This window comes from Miscanthus floridulus, chromosome 12, assembly GCF_019320115.1.
Source record: "Miscanthus floridulus cultivar M001 chromosome 12, ASM1932011v1, whole genome shotgun sequence".
Taxonomy (NCBI): Eukaryota; Viridiplantae; Streptophyta; class Magnoliopsida; order Poales; family Poaceae; genus Miscanthus; species Miscanthus floridulus.
In genome coordinates, this window is record NC_089591.1 from 55,044,481 (window position 1) to 55,067,883 (window position 23,403).

The window sequence follows — 23,403 nt, forward strand, 5'->3', positions numbered from 1 at the left end:
GGTCGCGGCTGGGAGCTGGGTCGCCGCTGCCTCCCTGGGAGGCTGGAATGGGAGCGACTGGGTGTTGGAGTGGATAAGATTAGGGTTAGCTGGTTGCATTTGCAATATATACTCCTTGCTAGTTGGGCTGGATGTTGGACTTGGGCCTCCGCATCCACATTCTGTACATGTATATATATACTAGAGGGGCGGGTATGCGGGTTTCGGGTACAGGGACAGGGGAATGTCCTCAAACCCGCCAGACCCTATGGGGATGAATTTTCTCCCGTTAGCCTCCCCGTGAGGAGCAAGTTTGCCCCATCCCTGATCTCCAGTGGAGGAATTCCCCGTGGGGAATCGGGGAACGGATCCTCATTGCCATCTTGAATACATCAAACCGATTTCATTTATCAGGCTGAAAGTATGGCCCTGCCTTATTATATAATTACATATGTCCAACGTAAGCGTCAGTGCATCTCATGATGGCATACATACATATTTTGCATACACACACATCACATGACAGGAGAATCATGCAAAGATCTCTCATCTCAGCCAAGATCAGGAACGATGAAGTAGTCCTCGTCGTCCTCAGGCACCTCCATCCGTGGCTTCTTGCTCTGGCGCGCTACTCCGTTCGTCTTGTAGAACCCGGCGTTGCTCGCTGGCTGCGGCGAGGCGAAGAACTCGGGGACCTCCGCCGTAGCGGTTTTGGCGGGCGAGTGGGCGTGGAACAGGTCGATGTCCGCGAACCACTCCAGCTCCTTGAACCCAAGAGGCGAGTCTTTCTGCAACACCAAACACAAAACAGATGAAACACTTGTGGTAGATTTCTAGTCCTCGCTATCAATCAATAACAGAAAAAGAAGAAGAGGTTTTGGATGGTTAGGTTCTTGCCTTGTCGCTGGATTCGTAGTCCGACAGCTGCAGGAGGTCCTCGACGGCCCAACCGGACGGTGGCAGGAACGGCGACGACGGCACCTCCTGCGGCAGCGGGTCCTTGACCGTCGTTGTCTTGGTGGCCCCGGCAGCTGGTGCGCTGACGGCCGCGGGCTTGTTGGAGCTGCCCTTGGGCGGCGCCGGCGGCGGGATGCCCTCAGCCCTGGCGGCGCCGCAGACGGAGCTGAATCCGACGCGGATACCGGTGGCGAGGTAGCGCTGGTGGTTGCCGGAGAGCGTGCCTGGGACGTGGATGGGCTCGTCGCAGTCGCGGCAGAAGAGCGCCCTATCCTCGACGCAGAAGATGAAGGCCGGCTTCTCCTGGCAGACGTCACAGCGCGGGAGGCTGGCCGTGGCGGCGGCGGGCAGCGCGAGCGGGAGCCGCTGGTGCTTGCCGGCGAGCTTGTTGGCGGCGTGGATCTCGACGTCACAGCGCGCGCACAGCGCCGCCTCGTCGGCGCAGCACACCACCGTGGCCGCCGCGGCCTCGCACGCGTCGCACTGGATCCTCATACTGCCCACGCCCCTCTCCTACTCCGATCCTCGCCTCAGCGGCACGGCGGCGGCACACCCCCACCCCACCCAGCTCCCAGGCAGGCCTCACGTAATCCGGAGCTTCCCGCTCGAGACAGGCAGGCCAGCAGGCACCTAAAAATCAGCAGGGAAACGGGAGCAAAGCAGCGACCAACTGGCGTGGTTGGCGCGTATAAATCGCGCCGCGCGCGTCACGCCCCGCCTCGCCCCGTTCCGGCCCGGACCAGCCGGACGGGGCTGGCTGTGTGGACGAGAGGCGCTCTCGGCTCCGCCGGTTGCTTGGCGGCTTCCGCTGCAAGCGGGAGTATCTCCTCGGGACCGCGGGCGCGGCCGCGCGGGCCAAGATTTTGATTTGATCGGCAGATGTGTGGCCGTGTGGGGCTGATGGGCGGTCCGCGGTGGGGCCGCGCGTGGGGATGGGCGAGACGATCTTTCCGTGGAATTGGAGACGAGGAAATTGTGGCCACTTGCAAGTTGCAGCTTTGCACTTGCACCGTTGCACGCGAGCGGGACCGCCGTACCGGTATGCGGTAGCGACCTGGCTCTCCGTTTCGGGCGGGGATTTTCTGTCCATGTGCATGCATGGTCCGCCAGTGTACCTGGTACGGTGTGGCCATCGACAGGGGAAATCCCGTACGCGCCACACGTTTGAGATATGTGCCATAGTGTCCACACGTGAGTGCAACATGCTCAGCTTTATGAACACACTTCGAGCTGGTTCGATTTCGCTCGTGAATTGGAGATAGAAAAGGATTGAGGGGGATTAAATCTGCTGTAACTCAAGTCTTACTCATCTTCTATGATCTTTTTCTCTTTTTTTTGAAAAAGTAGGAGAGCTACCTGTCGGTGTTTCGAGTAAACACCAACGAGTAAATTTGTATTTGTTGCGTGTTGGGTCCGGATGGTGTGCGGTTTATACTGATTCGGGCAGAATATCCCTACGCCCAATTTACGGCTACTGCTTGTGTTATTAGCACTGAAAGGCTCGTAGTAGGGGTACAAACGGACGAGAGATGGACATGTCCCAAGTCTCTCTGATAGAAAGGTCGAAAGGGTGTTGAGAGCTTGGATGCTGCTCAGCTATGTGTTATGTGATGCGGGGTGCATTTAATCGATCCGTCCCTTTAGTGGGGTGCCCTGCCTTTCCTTTTATAGATCACGGGAGAGCAAGGATTATAGATGGGAGAAAAAAGAAAAACCAGAGGTCAAGAAGGTCCTTCGAAGGTGTCGGGTCTTCCTTTTCCTTTGAGCCTGCCCTACTGATACGACAGACGGTGCTAGGGATAGCACGTTCACTAATACTGATAGGACCGTGCTCTAGCTTCGTTCAGCAAGTGGTCATGTTTCATCCCGCCCCGACGGACGGCGCGACGCACCAAGGTGCCGAGCCACGACCCTACAGGGAGCAGACGGCATAGAGGCCCCACGTTCGTTATTGTAGATGACATTAGTTTCCTCCTGGACCGTAGTGTTTATCGTATGTCTCCGTCAGGATTTGTGTCCGAGGGCAAATGTCGGCGCCCATAACACTGTAGGACAAATGTCGGGGCCCATAACACTGTTTGGGTTCTGACATGCCTGGAAGGGCTTAAAGCGCCCGTCTGGTCATATCCTGATAGTACTTTCCTACAGACGTGCAGGGTATGGTCCTCGATATTGTAGTTGACTTGAGTGTCCTGCCTTATCTGCGCGCGCGTAGTTATGAAGGAGCAGTGCACAGATGTCAGCTGAGGCAGAGTCTGCCCCTGGACGTCGGACGAGGCGGAGTCTGCCCCCGGACATCGGGCGAGGCGAAGCTAGCCTTGGACGTCGAGCGAAGCGAAGTCTACCATTAGATGTTGGGCGAGGCGAAGCCTGCCCTCGGACCTCAGGCCCGACGGAGCCTACCCTTGGACGTCGGGTGAGGCGGAGCCTGCCCCCAGACCTCGGGTGAGGCAGAGCCTACCCTCGGACGTCGGGCGAGGCAGAGCCTGCCCTCATGGGTCGAACGAGGCGGAGCCAGCCCTTAGGGGTTGGATGTGGCGGAGGCAGACCTTAGGGGTCGGACAAGGCGGAGTTACATTGGGCAAGAGGTGTAGTCTCATTTTTGTCTGTTCGGAACCATCAACGTTTGATGGTTATTAGCTCCTCGTCTTTGGGTACCCCAGTATTCGGTCCCCGACAGTAGCCCCTGAGCCCCTAGGTGATTTGGATAGAATCGCCCGGGGGTGATTTGACTCGCCAGAGGGTGCGCGCGAGAGCACCCAACGGGTGTAGCCCCCGAGCCCCTGGGTGATTCAGATAGAGTCGCCTGGGGGGATTCGACTTGCCAGAGGGTGTGCACGAGCGCACCCGTCGGGTGTAGCCCCTGAGCCCTAGGGTGATTCGGATCGAATTGCTTGGGGGGTGATTCGGACCCTTCGCGGGTATGGCTATGAGATTTGGCGGTTTGTTATTCGAATAATTCAATTGGGATCCTAACATCCCGTTCGTGGGGATCCGGTCAGAGTCAGCCTGGCTGAGACTCGATCGTGGACCGAAACTCTCGTGAAGCTTGTGTGCCTGACTTTTGGCCAATCGTGGGCCCATCCTTTTATCATAAGGGTGCCTTGGGACGGTCGTCAAAACTGTTAATGGGCCAACCCTAAAACTCCTAGGCCCAGTCATGTTGGAGGAACGCTTTTTGACTCGTATCCTTTTACCTATAAAGAGTCCTGGTCGGCCCGGAGAGGCGAAACGTCCAACGCGACTTTAGAGAGAAATGATAGGGATTAGGGGCGCAAATCCCACGTGGTGACGTGGTGGTGAATCATGGCAGGCGTGGAGATCTAGGCTGATGGTTGCCTTCCTTGCATCCGTCGCCCCTATAGAACCAAAGGGTTTACCCCCAGGGACCGCCGTACCGGTATGCGGTAGCGACCTAGCTCTCCGTTTCGGGCGGGGATTTTCTATCCATGTGCATGCATGGTCCGCCAGTGTACTTGGTACGGCATGGCCATCGACAGGGGAAATCCTGTACGCGCCACATGTTTGAGATATGTGCCATAGTGTCCACACGTGAGTGCAACATGCTCAGCTTTATGAACACACTTCGAGCTGGTTCGATTTCGCTCGTGAATTGGAGATAGAAAAGGATTGAGGGGGATTAAATCTGCTGTTACTCAAGTCTTACTCATCTTCTATGATCTTTTTCTCTTTTCTTGAAAAAGTAGGTGAGCTACCCTTCTTTGTGTTGATAAGGTAAGTATAGTTTGAACTTACACGAGGCGAGTCAAGGCTTCGCTACCGAAGCTAAACAGACTTAAGTTACACCACATGTTTATACAACGTCAAAACATAAGTTACACCACATGTTTATACAACGTCGAAACACAATAGACTACTCGCTAACTAATAAACTACACGAGCGTCTCACGTCTCCTCTTGACCACAAGTCGGCCTGCTATTTGATTTTATTGAGCGGATCTAACATAGCTGTTGACTCTCCTCAGAAGAGTCGGGCATTGCACTTCTTTCAAATCTCTAGTGATGACAAGCGCGGACAAAGTGTCGAAGCTATTTCTTAGCGATATTGTAGTTGACTCCTAATATGAAACCACTGGTCTAACAAGGAGACTATAAAGTCTAGAGCAGTGACCTAAATTTGTAGTCTGTCGAAGATGATCTCCCAAATCTCTTTTTTGAATGAGGATAGCATGAAGATGTGATCCATTGTTTTAGCACCTCTTGATTATAGAAGAGGCAAGTGGTGTCTGGTGTGCAACTCCAGTATATGCCTAGCCCTTGCTTTCTAAATGCAAGCCAAAGGAAGATCTTTACTTTGAGGGGTACCCGAGTTTTCCAAATTAGCTTGTAGACATGAAAGTACTCTGCACCCTGATGAAGGTTAAAGTACGCCGACCTTGCCAAGTACATTATGTTCGCGGTCCATTTCCATACCATCACATCTTCGGTGTTAGCCTAAAGATAGACTGATTGTAGTAGCATGTCCTAGAGGTACTAGTAGAGAAACGATCTTTGATTCAGCTTGAAATTTGGCTTTAGTTCCGGTATTTTTCGCGTCCAGGACTAGAGAGACCTTTAGTCCTGGTTTGTAGCTCCAACCGGGACTAAAGGTCCATGCCCAACGGCTACTGTAGCAGGCTTTTGCTGTAGGGGACCTTTAGTCCCAATTGAAGCTACCAACTGAGACTAAAGGTTAACTTTTACTCCCGGTTGGTCCCTCCAACCGGGAGTAAAAGTCTACTCTTGGCTGGAGGCTCCGTCCGGGACGAGAAATGGACCTTTAGTCCCGGTTTCTGTCTCCAACCGGGACTAAAAGTCCCCTCCTATATAGCCCTTCTTTCTCTCCGAGTACGATCCACTTCGAGCTCAGTGTTCTTGCTTCATCGCCGGCCTCTATTCTTCCTCATTGCCGGTAATCACAAGATTTCTTCGATTCCTCCATCGATTCTTTGTTTCTAAATGTTACCAACTTTATACTCTCATGTTTCATCAGTAGTATATCTCATTTTGTGGACTAGATATATGTGGTTTTTTATAGTGGATTTTTTTATTTGTAAGCCATTTAAGCTCAAAATCACTTTAAAGTTTGCATATTTGGATGAAGGAAGGTTAAAGTAGTTATTCAAAACTAGTATTCAGCTTTCATTTCTAGCATGCATAGCACATTTCATGGTTTAGAGATATAGAGAATTTTAGAGTTTTTTTAATTTTATTTGTTTATAAAATGAGAAATTTATATTATATTAAAAATGAGTATAGAGAGTAGATGACAACTGCTTTCGGGTCCTCGGCCTCTCATCGGGTTCCAAACCGACTGAGACTGGACCTCCCTCTCATTGCATGCGGTAAGTGTGAGGAGAAGATTGTGATGGAGTACCGGGTGAGAAAGGAGTGTCCTAACAAGGGCCGTATCTTCTATAAGTGTCCAGATCGCAATGTGAGTTATTTTGTCACATTTGATGATTATGGTTAATTTATACTTATTTTCATGATGATTGTGATTAAAGTTCTAATTTTTTGTTTTAATTTCAGTGGGATGGCACACGATGTTCAGGCTGGTACTGGGAGGAAGAGTATGTTGAACACATGCAAAACTCTTTTGCACAGGCGGCTACGGCGGCTGATGAGGCAGTGATCATGTGGAAGAAGCCTATAGATATTGAACAAACGCATGATCTATCTGTTTTAGTTGGGATTGGTCGCGAAATCCTTATGCTGTTGAACTACATTTTAGCTTTAGTTTTTTAGTGGTAGTTGGGATTGTCTACATTGTAGCGAGACTTTCATAAATTAATACCTTGTGTGGTGGCTTGTGTATCATATAATTAACTAATTATGTTCTAAGTTTTAATATGATATGTATGTCATGTAATGCAGATAAGCCGACATTGGATGTACAATGCGGATCGCTGCTCCCAAGAGTTCATTGAGGGCGTGCATTCTTTCTTACGTGTGGCCGAGGCAAATAAACGTGATGGTTTCATGTGCTGCCCATGTGCCATATGTAAGAATTTGAAGGAATATGCTAGCTCAAGGAGTCTTCATTCACACTTGTTGAAGTCAGGTTTTATGCCAAACTATATTTGTTGGACGAAGCACGGAGAAACCAGGGTTGTAATGGAAGAAGGTGAAGAAAAACAATATGACGATGATGACATTATTGTTGAATATGGTGCCTTCAATGATACTGCAATGGGGGAAGCTGAATAAGAGATAGTGGTAGAAGATGAGCTCGCTGATGATTTTGGTCAGGCCATTCGTGACGCACAAAGAGAATGCGAAAGTAAAAAGAAGAAGATCAAGTTTGAGCGCATGCTAGAGGATCACAAGAAATTGCTATACCCAACTTGTGATGCGGGACAGAAAAAGTTGGATACCACACTGGAATTGCTGCAATGGAAGGCAAAGAATGGTGTATGTGACAAGGGATTTGGGGAGTTACTAAAAATCCAAAAGAAGATGCTTCCGAAGGATAACGAATTGCCTGTCACTACGTATGAAGCAAAACAGGTAGTCTGCCCTTTGGGATTAGAAATCCAGAAGATACATGCATGTCCTAATGACTGCATCCTCTACCGTGGCGAGGAGTACGAGAAGTTAGATGCATGCCCGGTATGTCATGCCTCGCGGTATAAGATCAGGCGAGATGACCCTAGTGATGTTGAGGGCAAACGTCCCACGAAGAAAATCCCTGCCAAGATTATGTGGTATGCTTCTATAATACCACGCTTGAAACGTCTGTTCAGAAACAAAGATCATGCAAAGTTATTGCAATGGCACAAAGAAGACCATAAGGTAGACAATATGTTGAGACACCCTGCTGATGGGTCCTAGTGGAGAGCAATCGATAGAGAATTCCTGGAGTTTGCAAATGACGCAAGAAACTTAAGGTTTGCTTTAAGTACAGATGGTATGAATCCTTTTGGGGAGCAGAGCAGTAGTCATAGCACTTGGCCAATTACTCTATGTATCTACAACCTTCCTCCCTGGTTATGCATGAAGTGTAAGTTTATTATAATGCCAGTGCTCATCCAAGGCCCAAGGCAACCTGGCAACAACATCGATGTGTACCTGAGGCCACTAGTTGAAGAACTTCTACTTTTGTGGAACAGACTAGGTGTACGTGTGTGGGATGAGCACAAACAGGAGCACTTTGACTTGCGAGCATTGTTGTTCGTAACAATCAATGATTGGCCTGCTCTAAGTAATCTTTTAGGACAATCAAATAAGGGATATAATGCATGCACACACTGTTTCGATGATATTAAAGGTATATTCTTGAAAAAATGTCGAAAGGTCATGTACCTTGGCCATCGTCGATTTCTTCCTGCGAATCACCCCATAAGAAAGAAAGACAAGCATTTTAAAGGTAAGGCAGACCACCAGACTAAGCGGGGCAACCGAACTGGTGAGGATGTACTCAATATGGTCAAGGATGTGAAAGTAGTATTTGGAAAGGCACATGGCAGTGAACCTGTTCCGAACGACATCGACGGTCACATGCCCATGTGGAAGAAGAAGTCCATATTTTGGAAGCTACCCTATTGGCAAGTCCTAAAGGTCTGTAGCGCGATTGACGTGATGCACCTAATGAAGAATCTTTGTGTGAACCTGCTAGGCTTCATGGGTGTGTATGGAAAGCCTAAGGACACACTTGAAGCACGACAGGACCTACGGTGTTTGAAAGAACGAGACAACCTACATCCAGAGAAGACAGATGATGGACGCCATTACTTAAGTCCTGCCAGCTACACTCTTAGCAAAGAAGAGAAGGAAAGCATGTTTGAATACCTAGAGAGCATCAAGGTACCATCTGGATTCTCCTCGAATATAAAGGGTATAATAAATATGCCAGAGAAGAAATTCCTAAACTTAAAGTCCCATGACTGCCATATGCTTATGACGCAATTGCTTCTAGTTGCATTAAGAGGAATTCTACCTCCAAATGTATGTCTAGCCACCATAAAGCTATGTGCATTTATCAATGCAATTTCTCAGAAGGCAATCGATCCAATGGATCTAGCTAAACTACAGAATGATGTGGTTCAATATCTTGTCAGCTTTGAGTTGGTGTTCCCTCATTCCTTCTTTAATATCATGACACACCTCCTAGTTCACCTGGTCAAGGAGATTAGCATTTTTGGTCCTATGTTTCTGCACAGCATGTTCCCCTTTGAGAGGTTCATGGGAGTCCTAAAAAAATATGTTCACAACTATGCTCGGCCAGAAGAAAGTATCACCAAGGGCTATGGAACAGAGGAGGTCATTGAGTTTTGTGTTGACTTTATTCCCGACCTTGACCCGATTGGTGTTCCTGAATCACGACACGAGGGGAGACTAAGTGGAAAGGGGACACTAGGGAAGAAAACATATATTGGTACGTAGGACAATTATTTTAATAAAGCATACTACATAGTTCTATAAAACTCCTTTTTGGTGGATCCGTATATCGAGACACATAAAGAGTTGCTCCGATCCGAGTTTTTAGAGAAGTCTGAACCTTGGATTACGCGTCAGCACATAGAAACTTTCAGCGACTGGTTACAAAAAGAATGTCAGGGTGGTGAGAGTATTGATGAGCAACTGTATTTATTGGCTAGGTAGCCATCGTGGCATATCCTCATATACAAAGGGTACGAGATAAATGGGAATACATTTTACATAGTAGCCCAAGATAAAAGGAGCACCAACCAAAACAGTGGTATCCGCATAGATGCCACCGACCCTAATGAAAATAAGCAAACATATTATGGCCGCATAGAGGAGATATGGGAACTAAACTATGCACCTACTTTTAAGGTACCTTTGTTCAAGTGCCAATGGGTAAAGGCGACTGGAAGCGGGGTAGCAGTCAACAACCAGTATGGAATAACAACCGTGGACCTCAACAATATTGGATACAAAGATGAACCGTTTGTCCTTGCCAAGGATGTGAATCAGGTGTTCTATGTCAAGGACATGTCTACAAAACCGAAGAGAGGGAAAAACAACAACGACCCAATCAATGAGCCAAAGCGCAACAACAACGACCCAATCAATGAGCCAAAGCACCACATAGTTCTTTTAGGGAAAAGAAACATCATCGGAATTGAAGACAAGTCAGACATATCAGAAGATTATGAAAAGAATGACCGAATTCCACCCTTCACAGTGAACAAAGACCCAAGCATCCAGTTAAATGATGAGGACACTCCCTGGTTAAGGCGCGATCATAACCAAGGAATATACGTTAAGAAGAAGTTCACTACTGTGCCCGCTTGATATATATAGTGTATTCATATTTCTATCGTGTATTCATATTTTCTATGATTTAAATGAATTTTCAGCTTGATGGTGGATTTCCTGTGGAGAATGTGTGATGAAAAAACAAATGATCAACGTCAATAAGATGTGAAAACTAATTTCCTGTCGAAAAGCAATAGTTTTAATGATTTTAATTAAGTAGTACATTTTTGCACAGTGAAAATTATGATTATTATTTACACTATGTTAAATATTTATACGGTAAAACAAAAGAGTTTAGGTTATAGATTTTTCTTATCTACAATAATGCAAAACCAGGTCCCAGAATTCTTTTTGTAATTTTTTGCTAATATTTTATTTACTAGGCAATTAACAACTCTCTGCATATTTATATAAAAGAAATATATAAAAAAGGGGAAACTTCTAGAAACTGGCGGGAAGCCAAACTACAGCCCATCTTTACTCCTGGGTGGACCAACCACCCAAGACTAAAGGTCAGACCTTTAGTCCCGGTTCTAACCATCACCCGGGACTACTAAAGATGAGATGCATTTTCGTGGCCCGCCAAAATCTCCGTTACTCCCGAGCCGTGGCTACACCCGGGACTAAAGGTCAGACCTTTAGTCCCAGTTCTAACCATCACCTGGGACTATAGGTCCCCCTTTATAAACCATGCCCTTCTCCCTTAGTTCCCTTCCTCCCTATCTCCACCGCCTTCTTCTCCAACCGGATCCAGTAGCCGCCAAGCCTTCTTCTCCGTCGCCTCATCTTCTCCACCAGATTGATCCAATCCAGCAGCGCCGCCACCCCCAGCCGACCACCCTAGCCTCGCCTCGTCACGCGCGCACGCTGTCACCAGCCCCACACGCACGCGCACTTCTTCTCCGGCCGACCAGCGCACGCCTTGCGTCGTCCTCGTCCCTAGCCCACCCTGCCCGTCCTCACCGAAGCGCCGGCCCTTCACGCCCGAGGAGGACGCTGCCATCGTCCATGCCCACGCCAGCGTAGCTCCACCTCGAGGGCGCTGCTAGCGTGCCCAGCCTCTGCAGCTCAGACCGCGCTGAGGCCATCACCGACGATGGCGCACCATGCTACGATGATCCTGTCCTCACCGAGATGGAGCGCATCAAGGCCGGCCTCCTCAACGACCAAGAAAAGGTCCCTCCTCCTCCTCACCTCTGCAACGTTGTGCCACTGCCATTTTTATCGCCGTCGGTTCCATTGGTAACTCGCATTGAATCTTCTCTGCTCTCACGTTGTTGCAGTCGGAGTCCGATCGAGTTGCTGGAGCTACTCCGACGGCTGCAGGAGCTAGACCTCATGTTTGACACCTTGGATGTGAGCCACCGTCGCCACCATATATAATCCATTTATGATGGATTAATTGCTCCAACCTTTTGTAATCGGATAGATTGTGTGCCGAGCCCTCGTGCCGGCAATCTTGTAATGTGATTTTGCGTTGAGCCATCGAGCTCAGTGGAGCATAGGTGTGGCCCAGTGTCTCATCGTTTCCTCCTTTTTGCGCAGTAGCTTATGACGACGTCGGCCCCCAGATCCGAGATGTTCGACGGTGTCCATGATGTTGTAGTAGTAGGGCACGTAGTTCTCGTACTCGGGCGGGCATACCTCCGCCTCCTTGGCGCGGACTAGTTAGAAAATTGTAGAAAATCCATACTAGTTGAACTTGCGGACCGTGTTTATCTCGGCTAGCATGTTCTCTACCGAGTGGTAATGGACGTCAAGGAGGAGCTATGATTCTATGAGGGAGAGCGGCAACGGTCGTGGAAGACCGTGTTCCCTTCCTCATAGAATCAGAGCTCTTCCGTGGCCAAGTACGGTGCCGTCCGGTGGAGAAATGCCCGCCGAGATGATCATGTAAGCAAGGTCAACTAGTACGGAAGCTTACGTGATCTTAGAAGATGTGTGAGGTCATGAGAGCGTGTGTTTTTTCTCAATTTTGTCGAGCAGGTCACTTAGAATTAATTTTTCCATGAAACGCCCACGAGCTCGCCGATGTCGAGCAGGTCACTTAGAATTAATTTTTCCATAAAATGAAATACTTAGAAATCATGCCTTTTATTTTTTAGAATTTATTTTTCCATGAAATGAAAAACTTAGAAAATAGTTAGAAAATTGTAGAAAATCCGTACTAGTTGAACTTGCGGACCGTGTTCATCTCGGCTAGCATGTTCTCTGCCGAGCGGTAACGGACATCAAGGAGGAGCTTTGATTCTATGAGGGAGAGCAGCAATAGTCGTGGAAGACCGTGTTCCCTTCCTCGTAGAATCGGAGCTCTTCCGTGGCCAAGTACGGTGCCGTCCGGTGAAGAAATGCTCGCCAAGATGATCACATAAGCAAGGTCAACTAGTACGGATGGTTATTTATTTAAACATGTTTTTGAGCTAGAATTTGATGGATATTTGATAACTTCAGATCTACAAATGTCATCTATAAATGTTACTATCCTCGAGGTGGCACGTCCTGCAGGAGTCCATTTTATAGATATAGTTTTTATTTTTTATAGATATATCTAGTGGTGTAAAAGCTAGATGGCTGCCCCGAGAGACAACATGGATGAAGAAATGATGGATATTATCAGCGTGGGGATGGGCGAGACGATCTTTCCGTGGAATTGGAGACGAGGAAATTGTGGCCACTTGCAAGTTGCAGCTTTGCACTTGCACCGTTGCACGCGAGCGGGACCGCCGTACCGGTATGCGGTAGCGACCTGGCTCTCCGTTTCGGGCGGGGATTTTCTGTCCATGTGCATGCATGGTCCGCCAGTGTACCTGGTACGGTGTGGCCATCGACAGGGGAAATCCCGTACGCGCCACACGTTTGAGATATGTGCCATAGTGTCCACACGTGAGTGCAACATGCTCAGCTTTATGAACACACTTCGAGCTGGTTCGATTTCGCTCGTGAATTGGAGATAGAAAAGGATTGAGGGGGATTAAATCTGCTGTAACTCAAGTCTTACTCATCTTCTATGATCTTTTTCTCTTTTTTTTGAAAAAGTAGGAGAGCTACCTGTCGGTGTTTCGAGTAAACACCAACGAGTAAATTTGTATTTGTTGCGTGTTGGGTCCGGATGGTGTGCGGTTTATACTGATTCGGGCAGAATATCCCTACGCCCAATTTACGGCTACTGCTTGTGTTATTAGCACTGAAAGGCTCGTAGTAGGGGTACAAACGGACGAGAGATGGACATGTCCCAAGTCTCTCTGATAGAAAGGTCGAAAGGGTGTTGAGAGCTTGGATGCTGCTCAGCTATGTGTTATGTGATGCGGGGTGCATTTAATCGATCCGTCCCTTTAGTGGGGTGCCCTGCCTTTCCTTTTATAGATCACGGGAGAGCAAGGATTATAGATGGGAGAAAAAAGAAAAACCAGAGGTCAAGAAGGTCCTTCGAAGGTGTCGGGTCTTCCTTTTCCTTTGAGCCTGCCCTACTGATACGACAGACGGTGCTAGGGATAGCACGTTCACTAATACTGATAGGACCGTGCTCTAGCTTCGTTCAGCAAGTGGTCATGTTTCATCCCGCCCCGACGGACGGCGCGACGCACCAAGGTGCCGAGCCACGACCCTACAGGGAGCAGACGGCATAGAGGCCCCACGTTCGTTATTGTAGATGACATTAGTTTCCTCCTGGACCGTAGTGTTTATCGTATGTCTCCGTCAGGATTTGTGTCCGAGGGCAAATGTCGGCGCCCATAACACTGTAGGACAAATGTCGGGGCCCATAACACTGTTTGGGTTCTGACATGCCTGGAAGGGCTTAAAGCGCCCGTCTGGTCATATCCTGATAGTACTTTCCTACAGACGTGCAGGGTATGGTCCTCGATATTGTAGTTGACTTGAGTGTCCTGCCTTATCTGCGCGCGCGTAGTTATGAAGGAGCAGTGCACAGATGTCAGCTGAGGCAGAGTCTGCCCCTGGACGTCGGACGAGGCGGAGTCTGCCCCCGGACATCGGGCGAGGCGAAGCTAGCCTTGGACGTCGAGCGAAGCGAAGTCTACCATTAGATGTTGGGCGAGGCGAAGCCTGCCCTCGGACCTCAGGCCCGACGGAGCCTACCCTTGGACGTCGGGTGAGGCGGAGCCTGCCCCCAGACCTCGGGTGAGGCAGAGCCTACCCTCGGACGTCGGGCGAGGCAGAGCCTGCCCTCATGGGTCGAACGAGGCGGAGCCAGCCCTTAGGGGTTGGATGTGGCGGAGGCAGACCTTAGGGGTCGGACAAGGCGGAGTTACATTGGGCAAGAGGTGTAGTCTCATTTTTGTCTGTTCGGAACCATCAACGTTTGATGGTTATTAGCTCCTCGTCTTTGGGTACCCCAGTATTCGGTCCCCGACAGTAGCCCCTGAGCCCCTAGGTGATTTGGATAGAATCGCCCGGGGGTGATTTGACTCGCCAGAGGGTGCGCGCGAGAGCACCCAACGGGTGTAGCCCCCGAGCCCCTGGGTGATTCAGATAGAGTCGCCTGGGGGGATTCGACTTGCCAGAGGGTGTGCACGAGCGCACCCGTCGGGTGTAGCCCCTGAGCCCTAGGGTGATTCGGATCGAATTGCTTGGGGGGTGATTCGGACCCTTCGCGGGTATGGCTATGAGATTTGGCGGTTTGTTATTCGAATAATTCAATTGGGATCCTAACATCCCGTTCGTGGGGATCCGGTCAGAGTCAGCCTGGCTGAGACTCGATCGTGGACCGAAACTCTCGTGAAGCTTGTGTGCCTGACTTTTGGCCAATCGTGGGCCCATCCTTTTATCATAAGGGTGCCTTGGGACGGTCGTCAAAACTGTTAATGGGCCAACCCTAAAACTCCTAGGCCCAGTCATGTTGGAGGAACGCTTTTTGACTCGTATCCTTTTACCTATAAAGAGTCCTGGTCGGCCCGGAGAGGCGAAACGTCCAACGCGACTTTAGAGAGAAATGATAGGGATTAGGGGCGCAAATCCCACGTGGTGACGTGGTGGTGAATCATGGCAGGCGTGGAGATCTAGGCTGATGGTTGCCTTCCTTGCATCCGTCGCCCCTATAGAACCAAAGGGTTTACCCCCAGGGACCGCCGTACCGGTATGCGGTAGCGACCTAGCTCTCCGTTTCGGGCGGGGATTTTCTATCCATGTGCATGCATGGTCCGCCAGTGTACTTGGTACGGCATGGCCATCGACAGGGGAAATCCTGTACGCGCCACATGTTTGAGATATGTGCCATAGTGTCCACACGTGAGTGCAACATGCTCAGCTTTATGAACACACTTCGAGCTGGTTCGATTTCGCTCGTGAATTGGAGATAGAAAAGGATTGAGGGGGATTAAATCTGCTGTTACTCAAGTCTTACTCATCTTCTATGATCTTTTTCTCTTTTCTTGAAAAAGTAGGTGAGCTACCCTTCTTTGTGTTGATAAGGTAAGTATAGTTTGAACTTACACGAGGCGAGTCAAGGCTTCGCTACCGAAGCTAAACAGACTTAAGTTACACCACATGTTTATACAACGTCAAAACATAAGTTACACCACATGTTTATACAACGTCGAAACACAATAGACTACTCGCTAACTAATAAACTACACGAGCGTCTCACGTCTCCTCTTGACCACAAGTCGGCCTGCTATTTGATTTTATTGAGCGGATCTAACATAGCTGTTGACTCTCCTCAGAAGAGTCGGGCATTGCACTTCTTTCAAATCTCTAGTGATGACAAGCGCGGACAAAGTGTCGAAGCTATTTCTTAGCGATATTGTAGTTGACTCCTAATATGAAACCACTGGTCTAACAAGGAGACTATAAAGTCTAGAGCAGTGACCTAAATTTGTAGTCTGTCGAAGATGATCTCCCAAATCTCTTTTTTGAATGAGGATAGCATGAAGATGTGATCCATTGTTTTAGCACCTCTTGATTATAGAAGAGGCAAGTGGTGTCTGGTGTGCAACTCCAGTATATGCCTAGCCCTTGCTTTCTAAATGCAAGCCAAAGGAAGATCTTTACTTTGAGGGGTACCCGAGTTTTCCAAATTAGCTTGTAGACATGAAAGTACTCTGCACCCTGATGAAGGTTAAAGTACGCCGACCTTGCCAAGTACATTATGTTCGCGGTCCATTTCCATACCATCACATCTTCGGTGTTAGCCTAAAGATAGACTGATTGTAGTAGCATGTCCTAGAGGTACTAGTAGAGAAACGATCTTTGATTCAGCTTGAAATTTGGCTTTAGTTCCGGTATTTTTCGCGTCCAGGACTAGAGAGACCTTTAGTCCTGGTTTGTAGCTCCAACCGGGACTAAAGGTCCATGCCCAACGGCTACTGTAGCAGGCTTTTGCTGTAGGGGACCTTTAGTCCCAATTGAAGCTACCAACTGAGACTAAAGGTTAACTTTTACTCCCGGTTGGTCCCTCCAACCGGGAGTAAAAGTCTACTCTTGGCTGGAGGCTCCGTCCGGGACGAGAAATGGACCTTTAGTCCCGGTTTCTGTCTCCAACCGGGACTAAAAGTCCCCTCCTATATAGCCCTTCTTTCTCTCCGAGTACGATCCACTTCGAGCTCAGTGTTCTTGCTTCATCGCCGGCCTCTATTCTTCCTCATTGCCGGTAATCACAAGATTTCTTCGATTCCTCCATCGATTCTTTGTTTCTAAATGTTACCAACTTTATACTCTCATGTTTCATCAGTAGTATATCTCATTTTGTGGACTAGATATATGTGGTTTTTTATAGTGGATTTTTTTATTTGTAAGCCATTTAAGCTCAAAATCACTTTAAAGTTTGCATATTTGGATGAAGGAAGGTTAAAGTAGTTATTCAAAACTAGTATTCAGCTTTCATTTCTAGCATGCATAGCACATTTCATGGTTTAGAGATATAGAGAATTTTAGAGTTTTTTTAATTTTATTTGTTTATAAAATGAGAAATTTATATTATATTAAAAATGAGTATAGAGAGTAGATGACAACTGCTTTCGGGTCCTCGGCCTCTCATCGGGTTCCAAACCGACTGAGACTGGACCTCCCTCTCATTGCATGCGGTAAGTGTGAGGAGAAGATTGTGATGGAGTACCGGGTGAGAAAGGAGTGTCCTAACAAGGGCCGTATCTTCTATAAGTGTCCAGATCGCAATGTGAGTTATTTTGTCACATTTGATGATTATGGTTAATTTATACTTATTTTCATGATGATTGTGATTAAAGTTCTAATTTTTTGTTTTAATTTCAGTGGGATGGCACACGATGTTCAGGCTGGTACTGGGAGGAAGAGTATGTTGAACACATGCAAAACTCTTTTGCACAGGCGGCTACGGCGGCTGATGAGGCAGTGATCATGTGGAAGAAGCCTATAGATATTGAACAAACGCATGATCTATCTGTTTTAGTTGGGATTGGTCGCGAAATCCTTATGCTGTTGAACTACATTTTAGCTTTAGTTTTTTAGTGGTAGTTGGGATTGTCTACATTGTAGCGAGACTTTCATAAATTAATACCTTGTGTGGTGGCTTGTGTATCATATAATTAACTAATTATGTTCTAAGTTTTAATATGATATGTATGTCATGTAATGCAGATAAGCCGACATTGGATGTACAATGCGGATCGCTGCTCCCAAGAGTTCATTGAGGGCGTGCATTCTTTCTTACGTGTGGCCGAGGCAAATAAACGTGATGGTTTCATGTGCTGCCCATGTGCCATATGTAAGAATTTGAAGGAATATGCTAGCTCAAGGAGTCTTCATTCACACTTGTTGAAGTCAGGTTTTATGCCAAACTATATTTGTTGGACGAAGCACGGAGAAACCAGGGTTGTAATGGAAGAAGGTGAAGAAAAACAATATGACGATGATGACATTATTGTTGAATATGGTGCCTTCAATGATACTGCAATGGGGGAAGCTGAATAAGAGATAGTGGTAGAAGATGAGCTCGCTGATGATTTTGGTCAGGCCATTCGTGACGCACAAAGAGAATGCGAAAGTAAAAAGAAGAAGATCAAGTTTGAGCGCATGCTAGAGGATCACAAGAAATTGCTATACCCAACTTGTGATGCGGGACAGAAAAAGTTGGATACCACACTGGAATTGCTGCAATGGAAGGCAAAGAATGGTGTATGTGACAAGGGATTTGGGGAGTTACTAAAAATCCAAAAGAAGATGCTTCCGAAGGATAACGAATTGCCTGTCACTACGTATGAAGCAAAACAGGTAGTCTGCCCTTTGGGATTAGAAATCCAGAAGATACATGCATGTCCTAATGACTGCATCCTCTACCGTGGCGAGGAGTACGAGAAGTTAGATGCATGCCCGGTATGTCATGCCTCGCGGTATAAGATCAGGCGAGATGACCCTAGTGATGTTGAGGGCAAACGTCCCACGAAGAAAATCCCTGCCAAGATTATGTGGTATGCTTCTATAATACCACGCTTGAAACGTCTGTTCAGAAACAAAGATCATGCAAAGTTATTGCAATGGCACAAAGAAGACCATAAGGTAGACAATATGTTGAGACACCCTGCTGATGGGTCCTAGTGGAGAGCAATCGATAGAGAATTCCTGGAGTTTGCAAATGACGCAAGAAACTTAAGGTTTGCTTTAAGTACAGATGGTATGAATCCTTTTGGGGAGCAGAGCAGTAGTCATAGCACTTGGCCAATTACTCTATGTATCTACAACCTTCCTCCCTGGTTATGCATGAAGTGTAAGTTTATTATAATGCCAGTGCTCATCCAAGGCCCAAGGCAACCTGGCAACAACATCGATGTGTACCTGAGGCCACTAGTTGAAGAACTTCTACTTTTGTGGAACAGACTAGGTGTACGTGTGTGGGATGAGCACAAACAGGAGCACTTTGACTTGCGAGCATTGTTGTTCGTAACAATCAATGATTGGCCTGCTCTAAGTAATCTTTTAGGACAATCAAATAAGGGATATAATGCATGCACACACTGTTTCGATGATATTAAAGGTATATTCTTGAAAAAATGTCGAAAGGTCATGTACCTTGGCCATCGTCGATTTCTTCCTGCGAATCACCCCATAAGAAAGAAAGACAAGCATTTTAAAGGTAAGGCAGACCACCAGACTAAGCGGGGCAACCGAACTGGTGAGGATGTACTCAATATGGTCAAGGATGTGAAAGTAGTATTTGGAAAGGCACATGGCAGTGAACCTGTTCCGAACGACATCGACGGTCACATGCCCATGTGGAAGAAGAAGTCCATATTTTGGAAGCTACCCTATTGGCAAGTCCTAAAGGTCTGTAGCGCGATTGACGTGATGCACCTAATGAAGAATCTTTGTGTGAACCTGCTAGGCTTCATGGGTGTGTATGGAAAGCCTAAGGACACACTTGAAGCACGACAGGACCTACGGTGTTTGAAAGAACGAGACAACCTACATCCAGAGAAGACAGATGATGGACGCCATTACTTAAGTCCTGCCAGCTACACTCTTAGCAAAGAAGAGAAGGAAAGCATGTTTGAATACCTAGAGAGCATCAAGGTACCATCTGGATTCTCCTCGAATATAAAGGGTATAATAAATATGCCAGAGAAGAAATTCCTAAACTTAAAGTCCCATGACTGCCATATGCTTATGACGCAATTGCTTCTAGTTGCATTAAGAGGAATTCTACCTCCAAATGTATGTCTAGCCACCATAAAGCTATGTGCATTTATCAATGCAATTTCTCAGAAGGCAATCGATCCAATGGATCTAGCTAAACTACAGAATGATGTGGTTCAATATCTTGTCAGCTTTGAGTTGGTGTTCCCTCATTCCTTCTTTAATATCATGACACACCTCCTAGTTCACCTGGTCAAGGAGATTAGCATTTTTGGTCCTATGTTTCTGCACAGCATGTTCCCCTTTGAGAGGTTCATGGGAGTCCTAAAAAAATATGTTCACAACTATGCTCGGCCAGAAGAAAGTATCACCAAGGGCTATGGAACAGAGGAGGTCATTGAGTTTTGTGTTGACTTTATTCCCGACCTTGACCCGATTGGTGTTCCTGAATCACGACACGAGGGGAGACTAAGTGGAAAGGGGACACTAGGGAAGAAAACATATATTGGTACGTAGGACAATTATTTTAATAAAGCATACTACATAGTTCTATAAAACTCCTTTTTGGTGGATCCGTATATCGAGACACATAAAGAGTTGCTCCGATCCGAGTTTTTAGAGAAGTCTGAACCTTGGATTACGCGTCAGCACATAGAAACTTTCAGCGACTGGTTACAAAAAGAATGTCAGGGTGGTGAGAGTATTGATGAGCAACTGTATTTATTGGCTAGGTAGCCATCGTGGCATATCCTCATATACAAAGGGTACGAGATAAATGGGAATACATTTTACATAGTAGCCCAAGATAAAAGGAGCACCAACCAAAACAGTGGTATCCGCATAGATGCCACCGACCCTAATGAAAATAAGCAAACATATTATGGCCGCATAGAGGAGATATGGGAACTAAACTATGCACCTACTTTTAAGGTACCTTTGTTCAAGTGCCAATGGGTAAAGGCGACTGGAAGCGGGGTAGCAGTCAACAACCAGTATGGAATAACAACCGTGGACCTCAACAATATTGGATACAAAGATGAACCGTTTGTCCTTGCCAAGGATGTGAATCAGGTGTTCTATGTCAAGGACATGTCTACAAAACCGAAGAGAGGGAAAAACAACAACGACCCAATCAATGAGCCAAAGCGCAACAACAACGACCCAATCAATGAGCCAAAGCACCACATAGTTCTTTTAGGGAAAAGAAACATCATCGGAATTGAAGACAAGTCAGACATATCAGAAGATTATGAAAAGAATGACCGAATTCCACCCTTCACAGTGAACAAAGACCCAAGCATCCAGTTAAATGATGAGGACACTCCCTGGTTAAGGCGCGATCATAACCAAGGAATATACGTTAAGAAGAAGTTCACTACTGTGCCCGCTTGATATATATAGTGTATTCATATTTCTATCGTGTATTCATATTTTCTATGATTTAAATGAATTTTCAGCTTGATGGTGGATTTCCTGTGGAGAATGTGTGATGAAAAAACAAATGATCAACGTCAATAAGATGTGAAAACTAATTTCCTGTCGAAAAGCAATAGTTTTAATGATTTTAATTAAGTAGTACATTTTTGCACAGTGAAAATTATGATTATTATTTACACTATGTTAAATATTTATACGGTAAAACAAAAGAGTTTAGGTTATAGATTTTTCTTATCTACAATAATGCAAAACCAGGTCCCAGAATTCTTTTTGTAATTTTTTGCTAATATTTTATTTACTAGGCAATTAACAACTCTCTGCATATTTATATAAAAGAAATATATAAAAAAGGGGAAACTTCTAGAAACTGGCGGGAAGCCAAACTACAGCCCATCTTTACTCCTGGGTGGACCAACCACCCAAGACTAAAGGTCAGACCTTTAGTCCCGGTTCTAACCATCACCCGGGACTACTAAAGATGAGATGCATTTTCGTGGCCCGCCAAAATCTCCGTTACTCCCGAGCCGTGGCTACACCCGGGACTAAAGGTCAGACCTTTAGTCCCAGTTCTAACCATCACCTGGGACTATAGGTCCCCCTTTATAAACCATGCCCTTCTCCCTTAGTTCCCTTCCTCCCTATCTCCACCGCCTTCTTCTCCAACCGGATCCAGTAGCCGCCAAGCCTTCTTCTCCGTCGCCTCATCTTCTCCACCAGATTGATCCAATCCAGCAGCGCCGCCACCCCCAGCCGACCACCCTAGCCTCGCCTCGTCACGCGCGCACGCTGTCACCAGCCCCACACGCACGCGCACTTCTTCTCCGGCCGACCAGCGCACGCCTTGCGTCGTCCTCGTCCCTAGCCCACCCTGCCCGTCCTCACCGAAGCGCCGGCCCTTCACGCCCGAGGAGGACGCTGCCATCGTCCATGCCCACGCCAGCGTAGCTCCACCTCGAGGGCGCTGCTAGCGTGCCCAGCCTCTGCAGCTCAGACCGCGCTGAGGCCATCACCGACGATGGCGCACCATGCTACGATGATCCTGTCCTCACCGAGATGGAGCGCATCAAGGCCGGCCTCCTCAACGACCAAGAAAAGGTCCCTCCTCCTCCTCACCTCTGCAACGTTGTGCCACTGCCATTTTTATCGCCGTCGGTTCCATTGGTAACTCGCATTGAATCTTCTCTGCTCTCACGTTGTTGCAGTCGGAGTCCGATCGAGTTGCTGGAGCTACTCCGACGGCTGCAGGAGCTAGACCTCATGTTTGACACCTTGGATGTGAGCCACCGTCGCCACCATATATAATCCATTTATGATGGATTAATTGCTCCAACCTTTTGTAATCGGATAGATTGTGTGCCGAGCCCTCGTGCCGGCAATCTTGTAATGTGATTTTGCGTTGAGCCATCGAGCTCAGTGGAGCATAGGTGTGGCCCAGTGTCTCATCGTTTCCTCCTTTTTGCGCAGTAGCTTATGACGACGTCGGCCCCCAGATCCGAGATGTTCGACGGTGTCCATGATGTTGTAGTAGTAGGGCACGTAGTTCTCGTACTCGGGCGGGCATACCTCCGCCTCCTTGGCGCGGACTAGTTAGAAAATTGTAGAAAATCCATACTAGTTGAACTTGCGGACCGTGTTTATCTCGGCTAGCATGTTCTCTACCGAGTGGTAATGGACGTCAAGGAGGAGCTATGATTCTATGAGGGAGAGCGGCAACGGTCGTGGAAGACCGTGTTCCCTTCCTCATAGAATCAGAGCTCTTCCGTGGCCAAGTACGGTGCCGTCCGGTGGAGAAATGCCCGCCGAGATGATCATGTAAGCAAGGTCAACTAGTACGGAAGCTTACGTGATCTTAGAAGATGTGTGAGGTCATGAGAGCGTGTGTTTTTTCTCAATTTTGTCGAGCAGGTCACTTAGAATTAATTTTTCCATGAAACGCCCACGAGCTCGCCGATGTCGAGCAGGTCACTTAGAATTAATTTTTCCATAAAATGAAATACTTAGAAATCATGCCTTTTATTTTTTAGAATTTATTTTTCCATGAAATGAAAAACTTAGAAAATAGTTAGAAAATTGTAGAAAATCCGTACTAGTTGAACTTGCGGACCGTGTTCATCTCGGCTAGCATGTTCTCTGCCGAGCGGTAACGGACATCAAGGAGGAGCTTTGATTCTATGAGGGAGAGCAGCAATAGTCGTGGAAGACCGTGTTCCCTTCCTCGTAGAATCGGAGCTCTTCCGTGGCCAA

The 23,403-nt window shown here is 47.4% G+C and overlaps 1 protein-coding gene and 2 pseudogenes across 1 annotated transcript; 2 read left to right on the plus strand and 1 right to left on the minus strand.

The window, feature by feature from the left end:
* Positions 1–367: 367 nt before the first annotated feature.
* LOC136496412 (B-box zinc finger protein 24-like) lies at positions 368–2,136 on the minus strand. Its single transcript, XM_066492074.1, has 2 exons — positions 877–2,136; positions 368–767 (listed from the first exon to the last, which is right to left on the minus strand). The coding sequence occupies exons 1-2, from the start codon at positions 1,429–1,431 to the stop codon at positions 531–533; spliced, it is 792 nt and encodes a 263-aa protein (XP_066348171.1). The 5' UTR covers positions 1,432–2,136; the 3' UTR covers positions 368–530.
* A 2,286-nt stretch (positions 2,137–4,422) lies between these two features.
* On the plus strand, positions 4,423–10,295 carry LOC136495909 (uncharacterized; annotated as a pseudogene).
* A 1,000-nt stretch (positions 10,296–11,295) lies between these two features.
* LOC136495910 (uncharacterized) lies at positions 11,296–21,212 on the plus strand (annotated as a pseudogene).
* The last annotated feature ends 2,191 nt before the right edge of the window (positions 21,213–23,403 follow it).

What these genes read in the sequence shown, in the direction of transcription:
- LOC136496412 (XM_066492074.1), bottom strand. Translation starts at nt 1,431, where the DNA reads ATGAGGATCCAGTGCGACGCGTGCGAGGCCGCGGCGGCCACGGTGGTG. An exon ending in ACTACGAATCCAGCGACAAG is followed by an intron (nt 768 to 876) that starts GCAAGAACCTAA and finishes TTGGTGTTGCAG; the next exon opens with AAAGACTCGCCTCTTGGGTT.